Source organism: Platalea leucorodia (assembly GCF_965183815.1).
Source record: "Platalea leucorodia genome assembly, chromosome: 14".
Lineage (NCBI taxonomy): Eukaryota > Metazoa > Chordata > Aves > Pelecaniformes > Threskiornithidae > Platalea > Platalea leucorodia.
In genome coordinates this window covers 9,807,981-9,831,333 of record NC_138836.1, presented here as the reverse complement: position 1 = coordinate 9,831,333, position 23,353 = coordinate 9,807,981, and the positions used below count along the sequence as shown (strand labels likewise).

The 23,353-nt window shown below is 43.3% G+C and overlaps 1 protein-coding gene across 1 annotated transcript in view; it reads left to right on the top strand.

Moving 5' to 3' along the window:
• FASN (fatty acid synthase) overlaps window positions 1–22,124 on the top strand; it is a 43,470-nt gene extending 21,346 nt beyond the window's left edge. The window contains exons 17-43 of the mRNA XM_082326707.1: window positions 323–514; window positions 798–878; window positions 973–1,158; window positions 1,475–1,654; window positions 1,870–2,073; window positions 3,315–3,625; window positions 3,776–4,165; window positions 6,151–6,315; window positions 6,529–6,647; window positions 6,754–6,908; window positions 7,251–7,454; window positions 8,442–8,592; window positions 9,094–9,272; window positions 9,858–9,977; window positions 10,115–10,237; window positions 11,926–12,149; window positions 12,450–12,648; window positions 13,717–13,868; window positions 14,385–14,476; window positions 14,628–14,779; window positions 15,065–15,307; window positions 16,351–16,539; window positions 17,070–17,297; window positions 17,760–17,980; window positions 18,556–18,654; window positions 18,773–19,024; window positions 20,150–22,124. Of these exons, the coding sequence (XP_082182833.1) occupies window positions 323–514; window positions 798–878; window positions 973–1,158; window positions 1,475–1,654; window positions 1,870–2,073; window positions 3,315–3,625; window positions 3,776–4,165; window positions 6,151–6,315; window positions 6,529–6,647; window positions 6,754–6,908; window positions 7,251–7,454; window positions 8,442–8,592; window positions 9,094–9,272; window positions 9,858–9,977; window positions 10,115–10,237; window positions 11,926–12,149; window positions 12,450–12,648; window positions 13,717–13,868; window positions 14,385–14,476; window positions 14,628–14,779; window positions 15,065–15,307; window positions 16,351–16,539; window positions 17,070–17,297; window positions 17,760–17,980; window positions 18,556–18,654; window positions 18,773–19,024; window positions 20,150–20,287 (4,949 nt within the window). The 3' untranslated portion in view covers window positions 20,288–22,124. The remainder of the gene's footprint in view (window positions 1–322; window positions 515–797; window positions 879–972; window positions 1,159–1,474; window positions 1,655–1,869; window positions 2,074–3,314; window positions 3,626–3,775; window positions 4,166–6,150; window positions 6,316–6,528; window positions 6,648–6,753; window positions 6,909–7,250; window positions 7,455–8,441; window positions 8,593–9,093; window positions 9,273–9,857; window positions 9,978–10,114; window positions 10,238–11,925; window positions 12,150–12,449; window positions 12,649–13,716; window positions 13,869–14,384; window positions 14,477–14,627; window positions 14,780–15,064; window positions 15,308–16,350; window positions 16,540–17,069; window positions 17,298–17,759; window positions 17,981–18,555; window positions 18,655–18,772; window positions 19,025–20,149) is intronic.
• The last annotated feature ends 1,229 nt before the right edge of the window (window positions 22,125–23,353 follow it).

Below are 23,353 nucleotides of genomic sequence, written 5' to 3'. Positions count from 1 at the left end.
TTGTCTCTTTCCTGCTTTACCTCTGCATTTCTTTTGTAAAAGTAGAAGGATACTCAAAACAATATCCTAGAAGCCATCTTCTGAAGCTTAATGTTTGGTTTCATTTGGATTGAAAAAGACTGGATCTGCTTCTGAAATGGGATGAAAGAATATGAATAGAGCAAGAAACTGTCTTGATTCAGACTCACAGTAGTTTTAAGAGCTGCATGTTGCCAGGCAGGATAGTCGGGGAAACCACTAGAGCCTCTTATAGACATTGAGGGGAAAAGACCTCTTTATTACGGTTTGTATTATTTTTGTTCTGCTTTTTATTCTTTGACAGATGCGAGTCCTGACTCTCCTGACCATTACTTGGTTGATCACTGCATTGATGGCAGAATCCTGTACCCAGCAACTGGGTACCTGGTGCTGGCTTGGCGAACTCTGGCACGGTCTCTTGGCATGGCTATGGAGCAAATGGCTGTTACGTTTGAAGAAGTCACAATTCATCAGGCAACTATCCTTCCCAAAAAGGGTGAGTGAGGAGTGCTGGTACAACTGCAAAACTGTGTAATGAAGATGAAGGGAGTGGGAGGAAAGAAATGCAGGGGGAAAGTGAGGAGGAACACAGAATATAAAGAAGAGTGCAACATGACTGAACGAAGAAGTGAATTCGTACAGTCAAGTAGCACATATCGTGGTCGTCTTTATTCCATGTTGTGTGCAGTGAGTCTGGAAATAGTGAAAGAGAAAGCTCTGCTCGAGTATGGTAGGAATGAATGATCTCACAGTCCTGTCTTCCTCAATGTTTCTTGCAGGATTAGTAAAGCTGGAAGTAAGAGTCATGCCTGCTTCCCGCTGCTTTGAGGTGTCAGGGAATGGGACTCTGACTGTGAGTGGTAAGTGAAGGAAGTGTAAGTGTATGCACTGTCCTACTAAAATCCATTATTTGTGGACACTGATGATTCTTATTCTTGCCACTGTGCCCATCAGGGAAGATTTCCGTCCTAGAAGGCGCTGCTCTGAAGGACTTCCATAACCAGCTAGCTGGCTTTCAGACTCAAGTAGACAAGAGCTCAGAGCACGGCCTCTTGAAAGAAGACGTTTACCAAGAGCTGCATCTGCGTGGATATAATTATGGACCAAATTTCCAGGGCATTCTGGAATGCAACAGTGATGGTGAATTTACTTTCTATAGAAGAATGATGATCATGGTTATTGTAATGATTAATACTTGATCTTCTAATTCCATTTGTATTAATGGTCCATCTGGCTGTGCTTTGTGCTGTAATTGTACTTTGTGTGGTAATGGAGGACAAGCAAGTGTTCTGACAGAGCACGGGGAAAGCTGTTATCTCCAGGGTAGAACTGGCTACTGGAGTTGACAGGGGAAGCTGGGTACATACAGCAGACTTTGCGTTTGATAAGCAGTGACTTCTGGCATCTGCTGAATGACAAAATCACAGTGAAACTTCCCCTTCCTCTTCTTCTGCAGCAAGCAGAGGGAAAGCTCTGTGGAATGGGAACTGGGTGACCTTCCTTGACTGCCTGCTACATATAATTGTCTTAAATGAGGCTGGGCACGCTCTACGCTTACCCACCAGGATTCGCTCACTGTGTATTGACCCAGTGCTGCATCAAGAGCAGGTGTGCCAGTACCAGGACAATGTAGAAGGTAATGTCTCTCATGCTTGGGCTTTTGCTAGTTGCTTTGACTGCTCTGTGGATGAATGTATGACTTCTAAGAAGTAGGATGGACTTTGGGGGGCACTCTTAGTCTATAAGCTATTCTGCAGCTTCTGTAACACTGATGTAGCACTGTTCATCTGATCACTTTGAATAAAATACTTAGCGTTTGATGCAAACTTATGGTTTTTTCCTGTCTTTCAGCTTTTGATGTTGTCATGGACTGCTGTCTTAATACAATTAAAGCAGGAGGTGTTCAGATCAGTGGTGCTCATTCTTCTGTGGCACCACGACGGCAACAGGAACAGATCCCTCCCACCCTGGAAAAATTCTGCTTTGTGCCCTATACCGAGAATAACTGTTTGTCTTCCAGTGTCCCTCTTCATGACTATCTGGAGCACTGCAAAGGTAGAGTGGGATTTGTTTCTTGTCACTCTAGGGGAATCTTTCAGCCTGACAAATGTCTGAGAGAAGCTATTCATACTACTTCAGAACATCCAAGAAATAAAGTGTCGGTCTCTGTAGAAGACTTCGGCAGGAGTCTTATGCCTGTACACTTGCTAGAAGCTAAAAGCTACTTCTACCTGAGGTATCTCTAGAATGTGGGTAGGAGTAAAGCTGTGGGGAGGGGCATCTACCCTTCTCTAACAGTCAATGTGGTGTCAGATGGCACAACCCCCTCTGCAAGCAGTGAGGCTCAAATCATCATCTTTAAGGAGAAATCTAGCCTAGTTGCTTCAGACGCTGACGGGACATCCTACTTCCTCAAGTCTTTAGCTTTCTTGTTTTGTTTTTTCCCCCCATGAACTGCCAAGATGGGTAAGCTGATGTGTCTGTTCCCATTTGGTTGTTGGGCACAAGAGCATATCCAAGGAGGGAAAGTGGTTTAGTGAGGCATGCCAAAAAAAAGTTTGTTTGCTGCAATAATAGAATAGGAGCAGCTTAGTTTATTGTGACACTGGTCACCTACTACAGTGCTCTCTGGATGGGGAGACATCCACTCAGCTCATCTAAGTGCCTTTTCATCAAAGGGAACAAAACTACTATTTTTTTGAAGTTCTTACTCCTAGTGATGCTATATCCTGAGACAGCAATTTTGTCGTGCTATATTGGTAAAGTGTCTTCACGCTCATGCTTTGATTTGGCAATAGCTTTTAAAGATTTCTCTTTTTTTCTACAGTGTCCAAATACTGTCCCCAAAGTTTTTTACATATGCTGTAGTGAGATTTTTATTGTATTTTTTTGTAATGCTGTTTCTGATCTCAGTCAGGATGAGCCATTTTGCATCTGGTTAGAAAGCAAAAAAGTACTTTAATGTCTGTGGAAATTTACAGTTTCTCTCCACAACTCCCTAAATCAGTCAGAGGTTTTCTGTTAGTTGCCCTCTTTCAGTCAGAGTCTTGCCACAGGTAATTTCAGTGTGTTAGACTGTCTTGCCACAAAGCCTACTTGTTTGGGGGGCTGCAACTACTGCGCAATACATAATCACATGAATGTACAGGAGCGTGCGCTATATCTTTGTGGCTAGGCTAATGATACAAGGTGCTGTGATTTGTGGTGCTGATCAGCTGGTATAGCAAATGGGGGCAAAGAGGAAAAGAAAAATCTTTGGAAAATCTGACTCTTTCATTTCCCCTTCTATTCTGTAGATCTGATCCAGAACTTACAGGCTAAGGTGGCGGTGCATGGGGTCAAATTAGTCATCCCCGGACTGGGAACTGCAGTGGCTGCTGAAAAGTCCTCACCCATACAGAAGGGCCTTCAGCATATCCTTGCTGAAATCTGCCGTCTGGAACTGAACGGAAACCTCCTTTCTGAGCTGCAACAGATTGTGACTCAAGAAAAAATGCACCTCCAGGATGACCCTCTTCTCAATGGATTACTAGATTCTTCAGAGTTGAGGACTTGCCTGGATGTGGCATTGGAGAACATGACCGCTCCCAGGATCAAGATAGTAGAGGTTAGTTGGAAGCCTGGGATGGGACCATAGCTAGCGTTTCCAGGCCTTCCAGTAACCTGATGGCATACTTTTATTGTTCCAGTTAAAATTCTGGATATCATTCATGTTTCAACTTGGTTTCCCCTTTTCCTTCCCCTTCTTTTCTCACAGGCTCTTGCAGGAAGCGGACATCTGTTGTCTCGTGTCAAAAGCGTTCTGAATACTGAGCTCCGGTTGCAGGCGGACTACATTGCCACTGACCGCATCCTGGAAACTCTTTCAGCTAATGAAATGAAGCTACAAGAGGATGAAGTTAGGTTTAGCCAGTGGGATCCATCTAGCCTTCCCTCTGAAAATCTAACCAATGCTGACCTGGTGGTATACAACTGTTCAAGTAGCGTACTAGGAAACACCACTGAAATTCTATCGAATTTGGCAGCTGCAGTGAAAGAAGGAGGGTTTATTTTGCTACACACCCTTCTTAAAGGAGAAACTCTTGGAGAAATAGTCAGTTTCCTTACAAGTCCAGACCTACAGCAGAAACACAGCTTCCTGAGCGAGGTAAGCGTCCTGGATAGTCTGGAGTCTGCTGCTGGCAGATGCTCTTGTGATGAATGTTGAGTAGATATCACTTACATCGCTCTTCATTGAGGCCCTCTGCAGGAATATGTAATAAACACTTCTTCAGAGAGTTGTGAATTTCCACATATTAGGTTAGAGTAAACTGGGAGTTGAGTCAGGAAAGCCTTAATGCATTGAAAATTATTCATTGTCACTTGTATGTCTATATAATCTGTATGAAAACACCAGCTAAGACTATTGCTTTATAGCTAAAATAATGTGCTGCGTTGTTGGGTGGGGTGCAGCTTTATCACTGTAGGATCCTAAAATGCTTCAGTATCAGAATATCGCTGCTCTTTTTGATATCGCTGCTGGGAGGGAGACTTTACGAACTAGTTAAGTTCTTCTAACATTGAAGTGCTCCCAGAAAGGAAGGCTTTTCTCTTTTACTTTTCTTTTTTTTTTTTTTCTCTCCTTCCTTCCCTTCCTCCCCACTTTATCTGATCCCATAATGAGATACAGCAAAATAAGGGGGGCAGGGTGTCTGCTTTGTATGTGCAAACCAGTGTAACATGCAGATGAACTAATGCCAATGCTGACACAAGAGGAGGAGAGTGGGTGGCTAGGGTAAGGGTGGGAACGGGGACATCACTTCCTCTTGGCAGTTGTTAGACTAAGCAGTACTGGGAAACTGCCCCTCTACAGAACATATGCGTTCTTCCCGATTTGAGTGGCTGTAGTCTCTCACTCTTGTTTTGGAATAGGAAAGAGAGTAGCACTTCTAATAATTTAACTTCTCTATTTATAATTCCGGAGTGTGGTAGTTGGGTTTTGAATTTTGCAATGACATGGATTCTAGCCCTTCACTTTCTGCAAAGATTTTTTTCAAGGACATTTGAGAAGAAAGGGTGAGTTCTTTGGGTTTGCATCTGACCCAGTGAAGAGGGGGGATAAAAAGAAGACTGAGATGCTACTGAAGCTGATAACTTAAAACCTAGATCTATCATAAGTGTCAGTAGCCTGGTATTAGCAAATCCCTTGGATAAGATACATGTAAGTTTAATGCACATTCTGTAAAGAAAATGATACTACGCAGGTGAGAATGGGCAGGACTAAATATAGTTCTTAAGGTTTTCTAGACAGAGACACTGTCCCTAGTCCTTGATATAAGGGATCATGCTGTAAAAACCTTTCACTGTTTTGTGCCTGGCATATGAAAAGCAAATGGATGCTTTTCTAAGAGCCTGCAGTCATCTTTATTTCATTCAGATAGTAGAGCTTCAGTGTTCCTGGATATGCCATATATGCATTTTAATTCTCTTGTTTTTCTGAAATGCTATTTCAGTGTAACTTATGTGTATAGGTGCTTCTTCCCTGCTAGTGGTTGGTTGCTTCTCCCCACTCCCCTGCAGCTGAAGGATTTGGGTGACTTCATTTTTCAGGTTTCCTCTGTCCCACTTTACTTTTTCAATTACAGACAGGGCTTATGTGAGATAGACTGGTAACACCTAAACTCAGTGTTTCCACTTGTGTTATTTTCTGTGTTGGAATCTGTACGTTCTGTTTGTCTCTGGAGGTGTGCCTTACTTACTGCTAGAATTAAATTCTAGACACGTTAAAATACCCTATGGGACTTGAGCAGTGACCATGCTGTCTGTTTTTTGCACCCGTGGTAGTGTGGTAAGACTAGTTCCCTAACCAGGGCTTTGAGATACTTGTACTACTGCTTTCTGAGGATCTTTTAGGGAAGGAGGAATAGTCTAGACACGGATAAAATACTGTTATGTTAATCAGATATATATTTGTATTGCGACAATACAGAGTAGATGCCAAGATTTCAAGCAAAAGCAAGAAAGAGGTGGACAGTGCCTGTTTTTCCTGGTGAAGCCGTCTTTGAGGAGACTCAACGTGAAGTATAGATGTGACTTGTATTTTTAACTGACTTATGACTTTCCTGTTAAGTGTTATTTTACCTGATTTGACAGGCACAGTGGGAGGGCTTATTCAGCAAAGCCTCACTGAATCTGATTGCCATGAAGAAGTCGTTCTTTGGCTCTGTTATTTTCCTGTGTCGCCGGCAGGCCCCTGCCAAAAAACCAATTTTTCTGCCAGTAGATGAGCCCCATTATATGTGGGTTGAATCCTTAAAGGTGAGAACTCCTGTGTCTTAGATATCTGAATTTCCAAACTGTTACACTTTCTAAATGAGATATTTAGCAGTGTTAAAAGAAGGGTGTGGTGTGGGTGTGGGGGTGTTTTCGTTACTTTTCTTAAAATAGAAGTTATTAATCTCTGCCTTAAGGATACAAGGGCTGTTTCCTTTCTGTGGTTCCTAGTAAAACCGTTTGGGGTTTGTCCTGTAGGAGATCTTGGCTGACCCAACGGATCAGCCTGTGTGGTTGACTGCCACCAGTTGTTGGAACTCAGGAATTTTGGGAATGGTGAACTGCCTCCGCCTTGAAGCAGAAGGCCACAGAATCAGGTACGTAAGCATGCCCTTGAGTCACGGTTAGAGATGAGATATTTTTGCATTAGCTTCTTTTCAGGCCTATAGCAAAGCAAACAAAATGACAACTCTTGGCTTCTAGGTGTGTGTTTATCTCCAACTTGAACCCTTCATCAGCTGTCCCACCCACAAGTCTGTCTTCCCTGGAGATGCAGAAGATTGTTCAGAGGGACCTGGTGATGAATGTGTATCGTGATGGGAAGTGGGGCTCCTTCAGGCATCTCCCATTGCAGCAAGGTAACTCCTTTGCGGTCTGAGGATCACTTGTAGGGCCTTGAGTCTGAATGGACTTTGAATAGAAAACAAGTAGCTATTGTTCCTACAATTATTTTTATTGTTGTTTTTTAATGGATAATTTAGAGTTTTTCTGCTCCAGCTCAGAGCAACCAGTAGCATGCTCTGGTGCCAGGAGGAGGGATGAGCTATTTGGGGTATGGGTAGAATTGCAGGGTAAGAAAGGGCTTTCTGGAGAGCAAATGGAGGAGGAGGAGGTAGCAACTACACAAGGAATTTACTCACTCTAGAAAGTGTGTGCCTGTGTTAATGTGTGTAAAGTTCTTACTGTTCCTTCTTCTGCAGCACAACCTCAGGAGTTGACAGAATATGCCTATGTAAATGTGTTGACTCGTGGAGACCTCTCATCTCTTCGCTGGATTGCCTCCCCTCTTCGACACTTCCACACAACTAATCCCAATGTTCAACTCTGCAAAGTCTATTATGCATCTCTCAACTTCCGAGACATCATGCTGGCCACAGGAAAGCTTTCTCCAGATGCTATCCCTGGTGAGTTAAAAATTACACTAGAAGAAAATCTGTTTATGTATTACTGTTATAGAACTTATTTGCATAATCTCCTGAATGTTAGTTATGCACTGGCTAAAGTATATATCAGTTTTTGTTCAGCAAGAAAGCATACTTTTGAAAAGGAAGTATAGCCCTGCTGCAGGACTGTACACCAAAAACTCCTAAGTTCTACTTCCAGTTGCAGTCCTATTTTTCATATGGCAGAATTAAACAAAAAAACCCCAAACAAACAAACAAAAAAAAAACAAAACCAAAAAACTTGATGGAGGTTCCAGAGCTGGGCAAGGTACATACCAAGGTGGGAATGTTGAAGTTCCATGCTGCCATGCTACTGGACATGCTTTGCTTTTAAGGGAGAAAAATGCAAGGTGAAGTAATCTCCTGTCTACAAAATGGAGGTGATAGTATCTTGCCTCATAGGGAGTTACGAGTTAATGTAATGTCTGTTGAATGGTTTTAAAGCTCTATTGAAAGGAGGGGAGGCGGAACATGTAAAAAGTGCATTTAGAGATTCTTATGGGCGACTTGACCAGGGCTGGGTTTCCCTTCATGACTGAGATTAGTCTCTGCCTAAAATGGGTGTTTGCAAAAATTAAGGTTTTGCAGTAAAGCTATTTTTGCTGTGATCATCCTTTCTAGTTTATGTATTGTTCGTTTTCAAAGAGGAACAAAATTGCCTCAAAAACTTCCATGAAATTTCTCAGATGAAAACTGGAAACTAAACCAATATCATCAAGGATAAAGAGTATAAGATATAATGAGAGCAAGTCCTCTTCTGCTACTCCTGCTCTTAAGAGCAAGAAATTAACTATGGTGACTTATGAACTATGTACATAGTAGACAAATCCCAGCTCTTTTTCTGTCTCTGGGGTTCCAACTTTCAGGGACTACTGTTGCAGTAAATTCTTGACCTAAGGGATTTTAGAAGAGAAATTTCCTTTGTAAAAGATGCTTACGTCGTTTCAGGTAACTGGGCTTTGCAGCAGTGCATGCTGGGCATGGAGTTCTCAGGACGGGACATGGCTGGAAGAAGGGTGATGGGATTGCTGCCAGCAAAGGGGCTGGCTACAGTGGTAGACTGCGACAAGAGGTTTATGTGGGAGGTGCCTGAAAACTGGTAGGTCAACTTCTGTTTTCTGGTTTGTGTATGTGGTTAAGATTTGCCTTGCTGCCTGAGGCTGACAGCCCTGATTAGACCAGAGGACTGCACAATGGGTAGATTCCCTTCTGGGAAAGGATAACAGAGTTATAGTCTCCTGAGCAGCTGTAGGATTTGTCTTAGATTCACTGCAGGAGTTGAGCGCTGGTTTTTGTACAGTGGCTTGCACAAGGTTCTCATCTCTTTCTTGGGCTCTTGGCTCCATGTGTTTCAGTGTACACTGGGATTTCGGTGTTGGTTGTTACTGGTTAGTTACTAAAATATTTTTGCAGAAGGATGAAACTCTTGGGTGTGCTTGGTAGCTGTGGTAGTCTGCTGTATGACTGACCACCATTTATACTTTTTGGTCTATCTTGGCAGTTTAACCTTTCCATTGCAGAAAAGCAGTTTTCATCAGGAGAATCTAGTACTCTTTTTCCAATGCTAAACATCTCTTTTCTGGTTCACTTTGCTCCTTAGGACTCTGGAAGAAGCAGCTTCAGTGCCTGTAGTTTATGCCACAGCTTATTATGCTTTGGTGATTCGAGGTGGTATGAAGAAGGGTGAGAGTATCCTTATTCACTCTGGCTCAGGAGGTGTGGGCCAAGCAGCCATTGCCATTGCCCTGAGCATGGGCTGCCGTGTCTTTGCTACTGTAGGTGAGTACTGAGGGCCCAGTGTTGGGGGGCAGGGGGAGATATAATATTTAATATATAATAAATAGAGAGAGGAAATGTGTGTGTGTGTGTGTGCGCACATATGTTTATATATGAAAATACATATTTATATATATCCTTTTTTCTCCCAATATGATCTCCTGTAATGTTGATCTAGTTCTAGACTGAGAACAGGATAAATGGTAAATACAGCTACCGACTGTGTGCTTGAAATTTCCACAACGCAGACAAATTTATCTACCTCTGTACACTATATAATCAAAACTATGGAAGAAGATCAAGGCTTCTTCATTTTAAATTCAGTAATGTGATCAAAGAGTGTGTATCCATTGTAAGGCTTGGTCTGTTTCTGGTCTGTGCTCTAGCTCATAAATGAGCAGTAACAACTAGACAGCCTTTGTCCTAAGGTTTGACACGTTGAGAGCCTGAGGGCTTTGAAGCCAGTGCTTGATGACTGCTCAGACTTAGAGTTCTCGGGAAAAGATGCGCAGGTGAAAATAGGCTGTTTCATCATAAAAAACTTAACGTAAGAGGACTGGCATCATTCAGCTTGTCTTCTACTTCCAGGCTCCACTGAGAAACGTGAGTATCTCCAAGCAAGATTCCCACAGCTGGATGCTAATAGCTTTGCCAGCTCCCGAAATACTAACTTTGAGCAACATATACTGCGAGTTACCAATGGAAAAGGTAAGTTCAAGGAATATTTTTCTTTCTTTTGTCAACTATGCCTCATTATCCAGTTGCTGGAATGAGTCACAAGAAAACAGGCTTAGGCTCTCAGCAGAGTTGAGTTTATTAAAGAGTTGCTTCTCCTTTCATTGCAGGTGTCAACCTTGTGCTAAATTCCTTGGCAGAAGAGAAGCTCCAAGCCAGTTTGCGTTGTCTTGCTCGACACGGGCGCTTTTTGGAAATAGGCAAATTTGATCTGTCTAACAACAGTCACCTTGGTAAGATGGGGCATCGGGAAATACATCTTGTTAGGTTTAAGCAAGCATGACAGCACAACCTGTATACTATCTTAACACAAACTAACCTTCAAATTTAGAAAAGCTTTTAGCTGGAATACCGGTTTCACTTTTATCACTAACGATTTACGTAGTCTTTTCAACAAATACCTTCTTGGAGAAGCATGGCACTCAGCATTTTTCTGGAAGCCTGCATAAAACATGCAAAATAATTAAGTTATCTTCCTCAAAGTCTTTCTTTTAAAACCAGTATAGGACATGTTGCCCACAAAGTGCTTGGACAGGAAGGCAGTAGGAAGCAGCATTCATTTCACATGGCACATGTTCAGGGCTGACCAAAAATTAAAGCGTATTATTTAAGGACATTTTCCAAATGCGTCTTAAACACTGACGGGCATGGTGCATCAGCCACCTCTCTAGGAAGTCCATTCCAGTGTTTGACCACCCTTTTGGCAAAGAACTGTTTCCCAGTATCTAGTCTGAACCTCCCCTGGCGCAGCTTTGAGCCATTTCCATGCATCGGATCACTGGATACCAGGGAGAAGAGATCGGCACCTCCCTTTCCACATCCCCTCCTCAGGAAGCTGCAGAGAGCAATGAGGTTGCCCCTCAGCCTCCTTCTCTCCAAACTAGACAAACCCAGAGGCCTCAGCCACCTCTTGTAGGACATGCCTTCCAGCCCTGTCACCAGCTTTGCCCTCCTCTGGACTCATTCAAGTACCTTCACATCCTTTTTAAATTGAGGGGCCCAGCACTGCACACAGTACTCGAGGTGAGGCCGCACCAATGCTAAATGCAGCTGGTGATGCTGTGTTTGCAGCCCAGGATGCGGTTTGCCCTCTTGGCTGCCAGGGCACACTGCTGGCTCCTATTGAGCCTGCTGCCAGCCAGCACCCCAGATCCCTTTCTGCAGGGCTGCTCTCCAGCCACTCTTCTCCCAGTTTATACCTGTCTGGCATTACTCAGTCTCAGGTGTGGAATCTGGCATTTGTTTGTGCTAAATTTCATGTCATTGATGATTGCCCAATGTTCCAGTCTGTCCAGACTCCTCTGCAAGGCCTCTTGTCCCTTGAGGCAGTCAACAGCAACTCCTGCTTTTTGATGGAACTGAGGCAAGATTAACCTGATGTCTCTTGGATGAGACAACAAATTTGAATGTTATAATCTGATGTGTTACTGCAAAATGACAAGAATGTTGGCCTGTTGCAGAATGATTGTATATAGCAAGTGTTGACAGTCTCCTTTCTTATTCTAATTAAATTTGAAAAGATCCTAGCATCAGGGAAAACTTCCTATGACGAAGAGTTTCCTGTGGAGGACAGGACGTACATGGGATTCTGGCTCCTCTGTGACTCTTAACTCAGCTGTCACTAGACACAAAATGTCCTTTTTAATATCGGACTGACTATGTTATAGCTTGTCCTCTTGACTCACAATTTTGTGAGTGGAGTTTCTGTTAAGCTGGTCTGCTTGTAAGAGAACAACCTAATATAACATTTAGAGAGTATATGCAAGAATGAGTTTGAAAAATGTAGAATTCTAGCAACTAATGACTGCCTTACTCCTCAGTCTTCCACTACTGACCTACACAGAAGTGTTTCTGAAGCAGAAGATAGACTCTGTTTTGAAATGTCAGCACCATCAAGTGATAACCAAGTTGCTTTTTCTAGGAATGGCTTTCTTCCTCAAGAACGTGGCATTTCATGGGGTCCTACTAGATGCAGTCTTTGAGGATGGAAACCAAGAGTGGGACTTAGTATCAGAGTTGTTGAAGAAGGGCATAAAAGATGGTGTGGTAAAGCCTCTGAGGAGTACAGTCTTCAACAAAGAAGAGGTAGAAGCTGCCTTCAGGTTCATGGCACAAGGAAAACATATTGGCAAAGTTATGATCAAGGTAATGAGATAACGACTTTGATTCTCTGATGCATCTGTCATCCTCTGCAGGTGACTTTATTGGATATTTTGATCCAGTTCAAGTTGAAGTTGTGTAACTAGGACAGCACAGGGTTATTGTTTTTACTGCTGCCATTGTAACGTATGTAACTGTCAAATCTGTCACTGTGATTCTGCAAGGTTCATTCCCATTGACTGGAGGAGTAGAGCATGGAAGGAGAAATGCATTGTGTATCTGATTTTAACTACTTTTTCTTCTTTTTTTTTTTCTTTTTTTTTTTTTCTTTTTTGCGGGGGGAAGGTCCAAGAAGAGGAAAAAGAATATCCTTTAAAGTCTAAACCAGTTAAAATCTCTGCCATCTCCCGAACCTCCTGTCCATCTACCAAGTCTTACATCATCACAGGAGGCCTAGGAGGGTTTGGGCTTGAGTTGGCACAGTGGCTAGTTGAGAGAGGAGCACGGAAGCTTATACTGACGTCTCGTTCTGGCATACGAACTGGTAAGTAAAAACCGTAAAGGAACAGGGAACATAACTGCTGTTCAACAGACCTCAATTTGTGGTTTCTCTCCATTTTTAAGTGTCCTATCAGCAAATAATAATGTCTTGATGTCTTTTCTTTCCTCTCATGTATATATTCTCTCACTTCAAACAAGCTGTTGTCCCTTTTATTCTAAAGGAGGAAGTATCTTTTAACTTGACCTCTTTTCCAACTGTCTCTTTTTCCTGGGTTTCTTTTATGCTTCCTAATTCTATTAGCCCATTTTCTGCCTTACCCAGGATTTTTTCTGCAGCCTTACTTTTACCTTTACCCTCTCTACAAAGTCTATATCCAGCTACCTCACTGACTTGGCCAACGGCTGTAGCATGGTGGATCACATGCCACAAGGAAAGGCCTGTAAACTCCTGGCTAAAGATACTTTGTCCCTCAAGTTGTATGTGTGGATGCTTGCTCTTGCTCCTTCAGATAGCTCATCTGTAAAGATGTGCCCTACTGTCTGATAACATCAGTAAGCATTTTTACTCAGTTTTAAGCCATTAGTTTGATCACAGTTGTGGCATTGAGATTTCTTATCAGTTGTAGTCTTCAGTGTTTCTTCATACAAATTCAGCCATAACAAAACTTCTCTCTGTCTCTACAGATTCCTTCTTTCTATTGGCAAGTTCACAATTGCCCCACTTGAGCAAACACATAGATCAAATACTTCTACTTCTCAGTTTCTGGTTGTGCTACTATAATCTGTTGCCTTGCTCCAATCTAGCCATTCTTTCCTGTCTCAGTACCCAAATTCCTGGTAATTTCCCTTCACTGTTGTACGTTTTCTTCCTGCCCCCCACCCTTACATTCTCCCGACTCTGTTCTCCACTTAGATCTATTTAGAATATTTCTGAAACTCAAGTGATTTCTATCTACTGTTCAGGTTCTGTGCAATTTTCCTCTTGTAGCTGAATGGGAATTATGTAGCTATTCAGTCTCTATCTAGTCAGAAAAGCATAATGAGCAGGTTACCCAAAGCCTTATGGTTTGAATGCTTCATCCCAGGGACTGTTCACCTTTATTTTTTGTAGGCTACCAGGCTAAATGTGTTAGAGGGTGGAAGGCACTGGGAATCCAAGTGTTGGTATCTACCAGCGATATTGGGACACTAGAAGGAGCACAGCAATTAATAGAAGAAGCTTTGCAGCTTGGCCCAGTTGGAGGCATCTTTAATTTGGCTGTGGTAAGTGATAAAAATGCTTAGGACTTGTAAGAGACAGCAGCCATTCAAGTGGCTTTTTTACTGAGGGCAGTCAGGCTTCATACAGTTTTAGATTGCCTCTCTGTGTTTCAAAGGACACTGTGCTTTGGCCTTACCTGGTGACTAAAGACTTATGGGTCTGTCCCCTTGACCTGGGAAGCAACAGTATTTGGCCAGCGAGCTCAGTTCTGGGATAAGACGAATGTTGCCCAAGACCCCTGGGGACAAGAAAATTACCATATGGAACTTGCCAGTTGAAGGCTGCAGTGGCAGTACTGAAAAAAGCAGACTTACCAAAAGCCATGTGGTCCTTGTCATATTTCAGGACATTCAGGATATGTCTGTACTGTAAAGTTGCAGAAGTGTATTGTGTAGTGATATCCTCTCATATCTCAAACCACGTGGCAAATTTAAATGGAGAAACTGGAGATACTGATACTGCACTTTTTTTTTTTTTTTTTTTCCTTTTTTTCCTTTTCTCTCCCCCCTCCCCAATAGGTCCTTAAAGATGCCATGATTGAAAATCAGACCCCGGAATTATTCTGGGAGGTCAACAAGCCCAAGAGTTTAGGCACCCTTCATTTGGATTGGTAAGTGTCTGTAGAAGGGACAAATATAAACTGCTTTTACGCTCACAGAGCTGATCAAACTTAGTCGTTTTAGTCTTGCACTAGCTTTCCACGGTAATACATAGGTAGCAGTGTTTTCTGATGGAATTTCTCTCTCTTGCTCTGCTCCAAGGGTGGCTCGTAAGAAGTGTCCAGACCTGGACTATTTTGTTGTGTTCTCCTCTGTAAGCTGTGGAAAAGGAAATGCCGGGCAAAGTAATTATGGCTTTGCCAATTCTACTATGGAGCGCATCTGTGAGCAGCGACATTATGATGGACTCCCAGGTAAGATGACGTTACTCATTGTGCAGAATGATCTATCCCACCAAACATCCAGAGGAGAACCAGCTCACCAGAAACTTGTGTGCTTGTCTGGAACTGTAATGAATGTTGAAGGCTGTTTCCTCTCCTGGCTGTTACCCTGAGTCATTCATGTGTGAATGAACACTGACCATTTAACAATACAAAGGAAATGCAGGCCTTTGCTTAGCTGTTTTTGACACTCTTTTGTTGCTGCCACGTGCTTTAGTTAGTTGCCTAGTGTGTTCTTTCTTCTGATTTCTCCTCCAGGCCTGGCAATCCAATGGGGAGCCATTGGTGATGTGGGTGTCCTTGTGAAGACAATGGGAAACAAAGACATTGTGATTGGGGGAACCCTTCTCCAGCCTATCAGCTCGTGCCTGGAGGTGCTCGATACCTTCCTGAATCAACCTCATCCCGTCACATCCAGTTTTGTCCTAGCAGAGAAGGTCTCTGTGAAAACTGAAGGAGACAGTAAACGGGATCTTGTAGAAGCTATTGCTCACATCCTGGGTAAGTGCTCTCAGACAAGCACTGCTGGGCAAGCGTCTACCATCTCGATGCTTTTGGAAAGCAGTGGTGCTGCTGTAGGTGCTCTGTTCAGCATCTCCTCCTGATCCCTGTGGTGTGGGTGTGTGGTTCTTGTGTTGAAAGTGAATAATCTCTGTCAGCTCTACCATGTTCCACTTCAGTTGTCTCTTTTGCAGACAGAAGTGTGTACTGATTCTTTGTTTTCTGCCAAAAGAGGTACTGATAAATTAAAGATGGTCTCCTGAGCATTACTTAAGGAATTGTGTGCAGTAACTGACAGCAAATCTGACCTCGGAGAACAGACGTGTCTTTTAGAAGTCATAGGAAAGTGTCTGGGAAACTGTACCAGCTGTAGGGTTAGTTTGGAAGGAGAGAGCGTGTGAAGACAACAAAGGGAGAAGCCAGTAAGAAGCCTAATGGTGGGAAGGGTGTCAATATGGGGCAGCACAAGGTTGGAGGACGGGAGGAAGAGCTATAGATGCAAGTGTTATTATGAGAAGCCTTTTACAGGTAAGGAAAGGGTGAGAGACTTGAACAGTGTGAAAACTGAAGGGGAAGAAGGGATGAAGGCTAGAGGAATCACCACCTCCTCCAATGTGATAGACATCAAATGTTGCAATCAGCCATCATTGATAACTGTTTCATCTCACGTTGTAGCTGAGGATTAGTTGCGTTATGTCTGAGGCTGCAGTTTCAATTAGAGCTGCCAGTATGTGAAATTCCTCTAGCTGACTGTTCTGAACTTGGTCTAGAGCTGAAGTAACAAAGTTCACAGCTCTTTGGCTGGGACTGATGTATCCCCTGTCATAAAGCTGTGCACATTTAATGTGTACTCTAAGGACTAGATGCCATATGACCAGATGTCGGTTGTAGAAGAGGTGACTTGTGAAAGCATTAGATGATCCTGAAAGGTAATTCTCTGTAGGTGCAGTTTATTCAGGTTTTAGGAGAAAGAAGGAAAATGCTAGAGAGGCCTAGAGCTGAAAAGAAGTCAGCCTTTTGTTAGTGTGCTGTTTTTTCCTCAGGTGCCCACGACGTGAGTAGCCTGAATGCTGACAGTTCCTTGGCAGACTTGGGCTTGGATTCCTTGATGGGTGTGGAGGTGCGCCAGACGCTGGAGAGAGACTATGACATCGTTATGACCATGAGAGAAATTCGACTTCTTACAATCAACAAACTGCGTGAACTTTCTTCCAAGTCCCAGAAAGCAGAGGGTATAGTATCTGGATCAGGGTTCCTACCAGTCACCTGAGTCCGAACAATTAAGCTCCCAATCCGTTGCTTTCATCTCTAATGACATAAGCCTCTATCAAATCATGAAATAAGGTTATAGCTGAAAGGCTTTTAAGTGACAGACATGTCGCCGAAGTCCATTGACTGTTGGGTCAGGCCCATCAGTTTTGGGGGCAGGGTATAAGAAAGAGCGTGAAAGCTGCGTTCTTGCCTGGCTAGTATCTGCCTCCATGAGTACTCTTAAGCAGCTGTGTGCAGGGTGTAATTTGAGACTTTTTACCTGTCTGAGGAATAAACAATGTAATGTCATGCTTACCGCAAGTTAAAAGCATATGCAGTTGCTGCAGAGCAACAGACAATAGGAAGATCCCTATGTCTCTGCCCTGATGATTTAGTGAGCCAGTGGGCTAATCCAGAGCAGCCCTGAGATTCTCCTTTAAGGACTATGGCTGTGTGACCAAGACTGATCTTGAATCTAATTGTGTTTTGTCTGATGTGCTTCCCTTCAAAGAACTGAAGCCATCCCAACCGACGAAGACAAGCCCGGGCGAACCTCCAAAACTAGATTTGAACAGTTTGTTGGTGAACCCAGAGGGGCCAACGATCACCCGTCTCAACGATGTTCAGGGCACAGAGCGCCCTCTTTTCCTTGTTCACCCCATCGAAGGATCCACTGCAGTTTTCTACACTCTTGCCTCCAGACTTCACATGCCCTGCTATGGGCTCCAGTGCACAAAAGGTATCTCAGTTTTTCAGCATCTTGAATTCATAAATGTAACATTCTGAACTGTAGTGGCCTTACAGAGAGAGCTTTGTTTTTAGACTCTTAAACTGGGAGGATCAAGCATCAATACCTATACTCTGCATAGGGTCAGGTCAGGCATCCCCAGGTAAGAAGTACTAGGTTAGATTGAAGAGCTTATGTATGGGGAAGTGGAACAATTGGATGTTGCGTTGAGTCCCTGCTAGCAGATAAGCATGCAGGAGAAAAACAAGGTGTGCTGTTCTACCTGTCTTTGGAAAGCAGGAACGTTGCTATTCCTTGTCCAAAATATATAAGTTGCTAACCATAGTGTAGAAACTTACCTTCAAAATAACCTGGATGTTTCCAACAGGGTTGTTTCTGAGCTCATGAAAACGTAATCGTCTCTGCCAGTGTCTTTTCACCAGAGTCTGTTTCTAACTCGCTTCCATGTTCTAGCTGCTCCCTTGGACAGCATACAGAGCCTGGCAACCTATTACATTGACTGTATGAAGCAGATACAGCCTGAAGGACCTTACCGCATTGCTGGATATTCGTTTGGTGCCTGTGTAGCCTTTGAAATGTGCTCCCAGCTGCAAGCACAACAAAATGCTTCCCATGCACTCAACAGTCTGTTCCTCCTTGATGGGTCTCATTCCTTTGTGGCAGCATACACTCAGGTAAGAGATACAAAGAAAATCTTGTGTCTGGGCACCATCCTGTGTCATCAGGGCTCATGTTCTTGGAGCTTACTGTGCTAGATGTGAGCCATCTGAAAAGCTGACAGACTTTTCTTGACAGGGGAGTTGGGAGACAGCTGTGGATAGTGGATGCTTAGGGGTGGCTGAAGGGTGGAAGCATATGGGGGGTGATCTTCATTAACTGGCGAGGGCTGGGACACAAATGTTGCTCTTGCTATAAATCATGATACGAGTATGTCTTCTGGAAGATCCTGGAGCCTGCAAGACAAGATCCTCGTGTAGAGGTGCTAGGAAACCTTGCTTAAGCCTTCCTTTCCATTTTCGTTGTACTTTCTAGAGGATACTAGGCTCTTGGCAACTGCCCCCTGTGGATTTGCTTTCTAATCTGCTGTCGAGGGATCTTCCTCCCCCACCCCAAGCTTCAGTCTGTCTTTTTTCCTTCTCCCCCTCCCTTTTTCCCAGTTCAAAGCCCTTTGTTCTGTAATTGTTTTTATCTAACATTCAAGGTCCGGCATATCCTTCTCATGTTTGCATTTTATTCTTCTCTTTTCCAGAGCTACAGAGCCAAGCTGGCCCAAGGAAATGAGGCTGCATTGGAGACTGAAGCATTGTGTGCCTTTGTTCAGCAATTTGTAGGCATGGAGTACAATAAGGTAATGTTTCTTTTTCTTTTTTTTTTATATCTCGCACAGGAGGGGTGTGGTTTTTTGTTTAACGGAGATGGATTCTCCAATATTGAGACTAACAGGGAAAAAATGTTTATATTTCCAGCTGCTGGAGGTTCTTCTGCCCCTGAAAGATCTGGAGGCTCGTGTGAATGCTGCTGCAGACCTGATAACTCAGACTCATACAAACATCAATCGTGAAGCACTCAGCTTTGCTGCTGCTTCCTTTTACCATAAACTGAAGGCTGCTGACAAGTATATACCAGAGGCCAAGTATCATGGGAATGTGACACTGATGCAGGCAAAGTTTCACAATGAATATGCAAAAAGTCTGGGTGGAGACTACAGACTCTCAGAGGTCAGTCTGAGGCCCGCTGGTGGCTATTGAGGTTCTCCTGATGTTTGGGGGGAGCAAAAGAAAAGCATGGAAAATTATCCTTACTGAGGGAGAAGGAAAAAAACCAACCTGAAAGAAATGATCATTCTGCACCTATTTTGCTCTAACAAGAATTAAAAGTCCCCAGAAGCAAATGAGTTGATTGGTTCCAGGCATTTTCTCAGGGTGGTGAAGGCCAGGAGAAGGTCTGGCCTCTATATTGGCTAAGTGTTTTCTATAGCTAATTCTTGCAGGTCTCTAGAAAAGCTTTAGATAATAAAGATGTTAAAAGAGAGTGACTTGGCAGAAGTAACTTTGTCTCCTCCTTTCACTATAGACCCGTAAAGTTTGTCCGCTGCATGAGGGCAGACTTTTGAAGAGCAAGTGTCAGCCTGCTGACAATAGACAGATTTTTTTCTTAGTTACCTTTTGTGGACCACTTAGAAGTTAGTATGTGGGTTTCTTGTGGGCCTAAAAACCCAAGGTTTTCAACCTGTAGTCCAGATAAGGTCACTGTTCTTTAGCCCCTGTTTGTGTAAAAGGGTTAAGTGTCTCACGTTATGGTACAGATATCGGAGAAAAGGAAGCGATTTTCAGAATTACCTTCCTGCTTCTCACATGTGCTATCCCTTCGGATGTCTGACTTACAAGTTAGCTTGGAATCAATAATGAATGTATGTTATTAATGTTACATAATGACCTTGAAGAGGAAGATGCATAGTGGTGGGAGAAAGATTAGGTGGAGGGGAGGGTTATTTGATTTTCTTAAGGGCTTGGAGGTAGCTACTTTATCATTAATTCTTTGATATTGTAGGTAAATTATTCTGTTAGTATCAGGTTGGTTGCCGCCTTGTCTAGCTTATATCTGAGTGGATCAACTGCCAGGCCGTCAAAATATCGTGCTTTAAAACACTGGTTCCAAACAACGCCCTGCAGCTGACCTATGAAAATGTGTCAGAGTAAAACTGGTGCTGTTCTCAACTGAGTTTGATAGCGACAGTGGTGTAAACTATGAGTAACTTAGAAGACTGACAAACCCAAAACAGCTAGGTGACCAGCTGGTTGTAAATTGTGAATGTAAGGTTTTTCTTTTTTGTCTCTGTGCAGGTATGCGATGGGAAAGTATCTGTCCATGTTATTGAAGCGGATCACCGCACCTTATTGGAGGGAGACAGCGTTGAATCAGTTATTGGGATCATCCACAGCTCGCTGGCAGAGCCACGTGTCAGTGTCAGAGAGGGTTAACTTCTTCTGCTTACTTACTGTCAACGGTGAAGAAAATGCCAACAACATTCCTTGCTATGACAGACCCCAAAGAACTCTTCCTGTCGTTCAACATCTCATCTGCTCTGCTGCCAGAACTGGGAAGTCCAGCTGAACCTGATTGGTCTCTTTCTCTCTCTTGCTCATCTTTTCCTTTCCCAACTTCTCTGGGTTCTCTCTCCTCCTTCCCTTCCTATGCTTTGTTTTCCCCTGGTACCCCTGTCCGTGTTACTCCAGTGCTGTGACTCTGTCACTGTGCACTGCTATGAGGGTTCCCCGCCGATGGTTGCTTCCCACATCCTTGGCAGTATGAGAAACAAGTTTAGGAGTAGATTTCTTGTGCTCTATGTTGTTTTGTCTTAACAGTATTCCAAAGGGTATGTGATAGCACTTGGTGACCAAGCCCAGTGAGCAGGGAGGGGAGCTGCAGCTGATTTCGGAGATACCTTTTGTCTGTGAAGAATCTGTCTGTAGTTAGGTCAGAAAGAGGATTCCATTAAGGCTTTTGTAACTGTTTTTTTCATTTGATATATTCTAAGTATTTATTGTGTCAAACCAGAGACTTCTTACTTGGTTTTAATTTATCGTGGGTTATAGGAGAAAAGAAACATTCCTTTTTGGAGGGGAAAGCTTATTCTACAAGGGGAAGTTGCCCATCTGTTAAACCGAAGTGCATCTTTGGAACAGTCTGGTTTCTTTTGTTTGTTTTTTCCTATTTTCTCCCACCGCCCTGCCCTGTTCAGAAAGGAAAAGGTAGAAGAGGATTCTTGGCCATCATCCCCTCTTTTGAGGAGAGAGGGGTGGGGGGAAGGCTGGGTGGTTTGACAGACGCCCCTGTGTGTCGAACAGCCTTAACTTGGGTGTGATAACGACGGGCAAAGCTGTCCCTAGGCAGGTACTTTGTTTCTGTGGTACGGTGCTCTGCTGTATCAGAGCCTCAGTAAAGCATTAAAATCATTGCTTTATCTTATTCCCTCCCACCTCCAGTCTCACCACCCAGCCAGACGTTTCGAATGGCGGGGGGGCGGAATAGAACTCCTCAATGATAACTGAACAAATCCTCCTACCCCTGCTCTCCCGTAACCAAAACTCAGGCAAATATAAAGCATCTTCCCAAAGCCCCTGTATATTTTATTTAGCACAGGGCTTGTTTAAACCTTGTGTATTCATTTTCCTCTTGGTAATGAGACTGGAGATCCCACATAAGTTAGCTGAGTAATCAGTTTGATGGTATGATTTTAAGGTACAGTACCTTTTAAAGGAAACGTGCATAAAATTCAATTAAAAAAGCTCTTGCCTTTGCTATGCTGGATCTGTCCTTTCTCAAATCGGTAAATCCTTGCTACACTTATGATACAGAGGAGACTTGGGCTGGGTAGCAGCAAAGCACCGACTAGGAGGAGCCATTGTGCCTCTCAGAACTGCTGTAAAGCCCAGTTCTCTCCATCTCCATCCGCCAGGGAGGTATCCTGTTAGCACCGGCGCGTTCAGTGACAGGAGCGGGAGGCTCTTCACTGCAGGTTCTGACCTAGTGTCTGCTGCTTATCCCACCCTCTGTTGATAGGGGTTAACTGGTTTTAGTTTTGTAATGTATTTCTTTTGTGAAATCTGAAATAAAACCAACATAATGTCAGCTTAAAGCATTTCCAAAATAAGTCTTGTTCTTCCCCCCCCCCCCCCCCCCCCCTTTTTTTTTTTAAATACTTTTTGGTCTGAAGAGTGTCTTTTTCTCTTTGGCTTTCCTAGTATTAAACAGAATTGATCACTGCTTGCCTTTTTGTCTTATTCTCTACCACCATTTCTTAATCCTGTGTTTCATTTGTGGAATCTCTCATTTTTTGGTATAAAGCAAAACCTGCTGTTCGCATATCTGATTTGGAGTCTGTAGAAATAATAACAATAATAAAGAACACTTATTATTCTGGAGCATGGCTTCTTGTTGCCATTATTTTGGTACCTTAGATACAACCAACCCACAAGATTGAAGTGGAAACCCTCAAATTCTAATTCTGCCTCCACTGTTGTGGTTTTGGACAAGCCATTGTTTGTACTGCCTCAGTTTCCCCATCTGTAAAATGGGACTAATAGCATCTACCTTAAGGTCGTTGAGAGTGTTAGCTGGGCAATGGGTATAAATGCTATAAAGTTGTGAGGTATGATGGCCAGGTGTTAGGTGGTGATGGAAGGAGGGAAGGAGACAACGTGTGAGGGTGAGGTGCCTTAGAGCTGCAAAGAGTCTGACACTGAAGAGTGGCTATGTGACCTGGGCGGGTGCGCGTACTACGGGATTTCATTGTATCTACTGCATACTATCCACGCGCGTCCTGGCATAGGATACTACACAGAACAAAACAAATGTGGACTGGTCGGTTGGTTGGTTGGTTTTAAATTTAACTACTGGCAGTTGTGAGTCTGAAGGAAGGAAAAAAAAAAAAAAGAGTTGAAAAAATCCTCCTTGCCTTGGTTGTATTGAAAACCTAGAAGGAAAAAGAAAGGAGTGATTAAACTTTAAGCAAACAGGTACAATAGTTCTGTGCTGAAGTGTTTAACAAGTCTGAACGGGCTATGTGGAGGGAGCAAGGACTAACGCTGTTCCAGCTGTCGAAGCAGGAGCTGGACAAGTTCTCTCTTGGTCTCATCTAAGCAAAGCTTGCAGATAGTGGTTAGTAATAGAAGTTCCTCAAGAATTACTTCTAGCCTATATGCTCTCAATGTTCTTGTGGTTGTTATTTGAAAAGCAGGAGGTTGTTTTGATTTGGGGTTTTTTTTTTCCCCATAATTGTCTAATTAGGAGCAGCTGCCCTGTAACCCCTTAGGTAACTGGCTGCTGAGTGCAGCGTGCCAGAAATAAAAGCCGCCTTAGCGCTGGTACTGCTGCTTGGTTCTCGGCAGTCCATCAGATAGACATAGGTAGAACAATAACACCATAATGCAAAACCAAATACTGCAGTTGCTTGTTTTAAGAAGACAAGGGCAGAAGTGAAGTCCCTCACAACTGATTGAAGTGGGAGTCTCTTGTCTACGGATACTTGCTTTCCATCCTCCTTT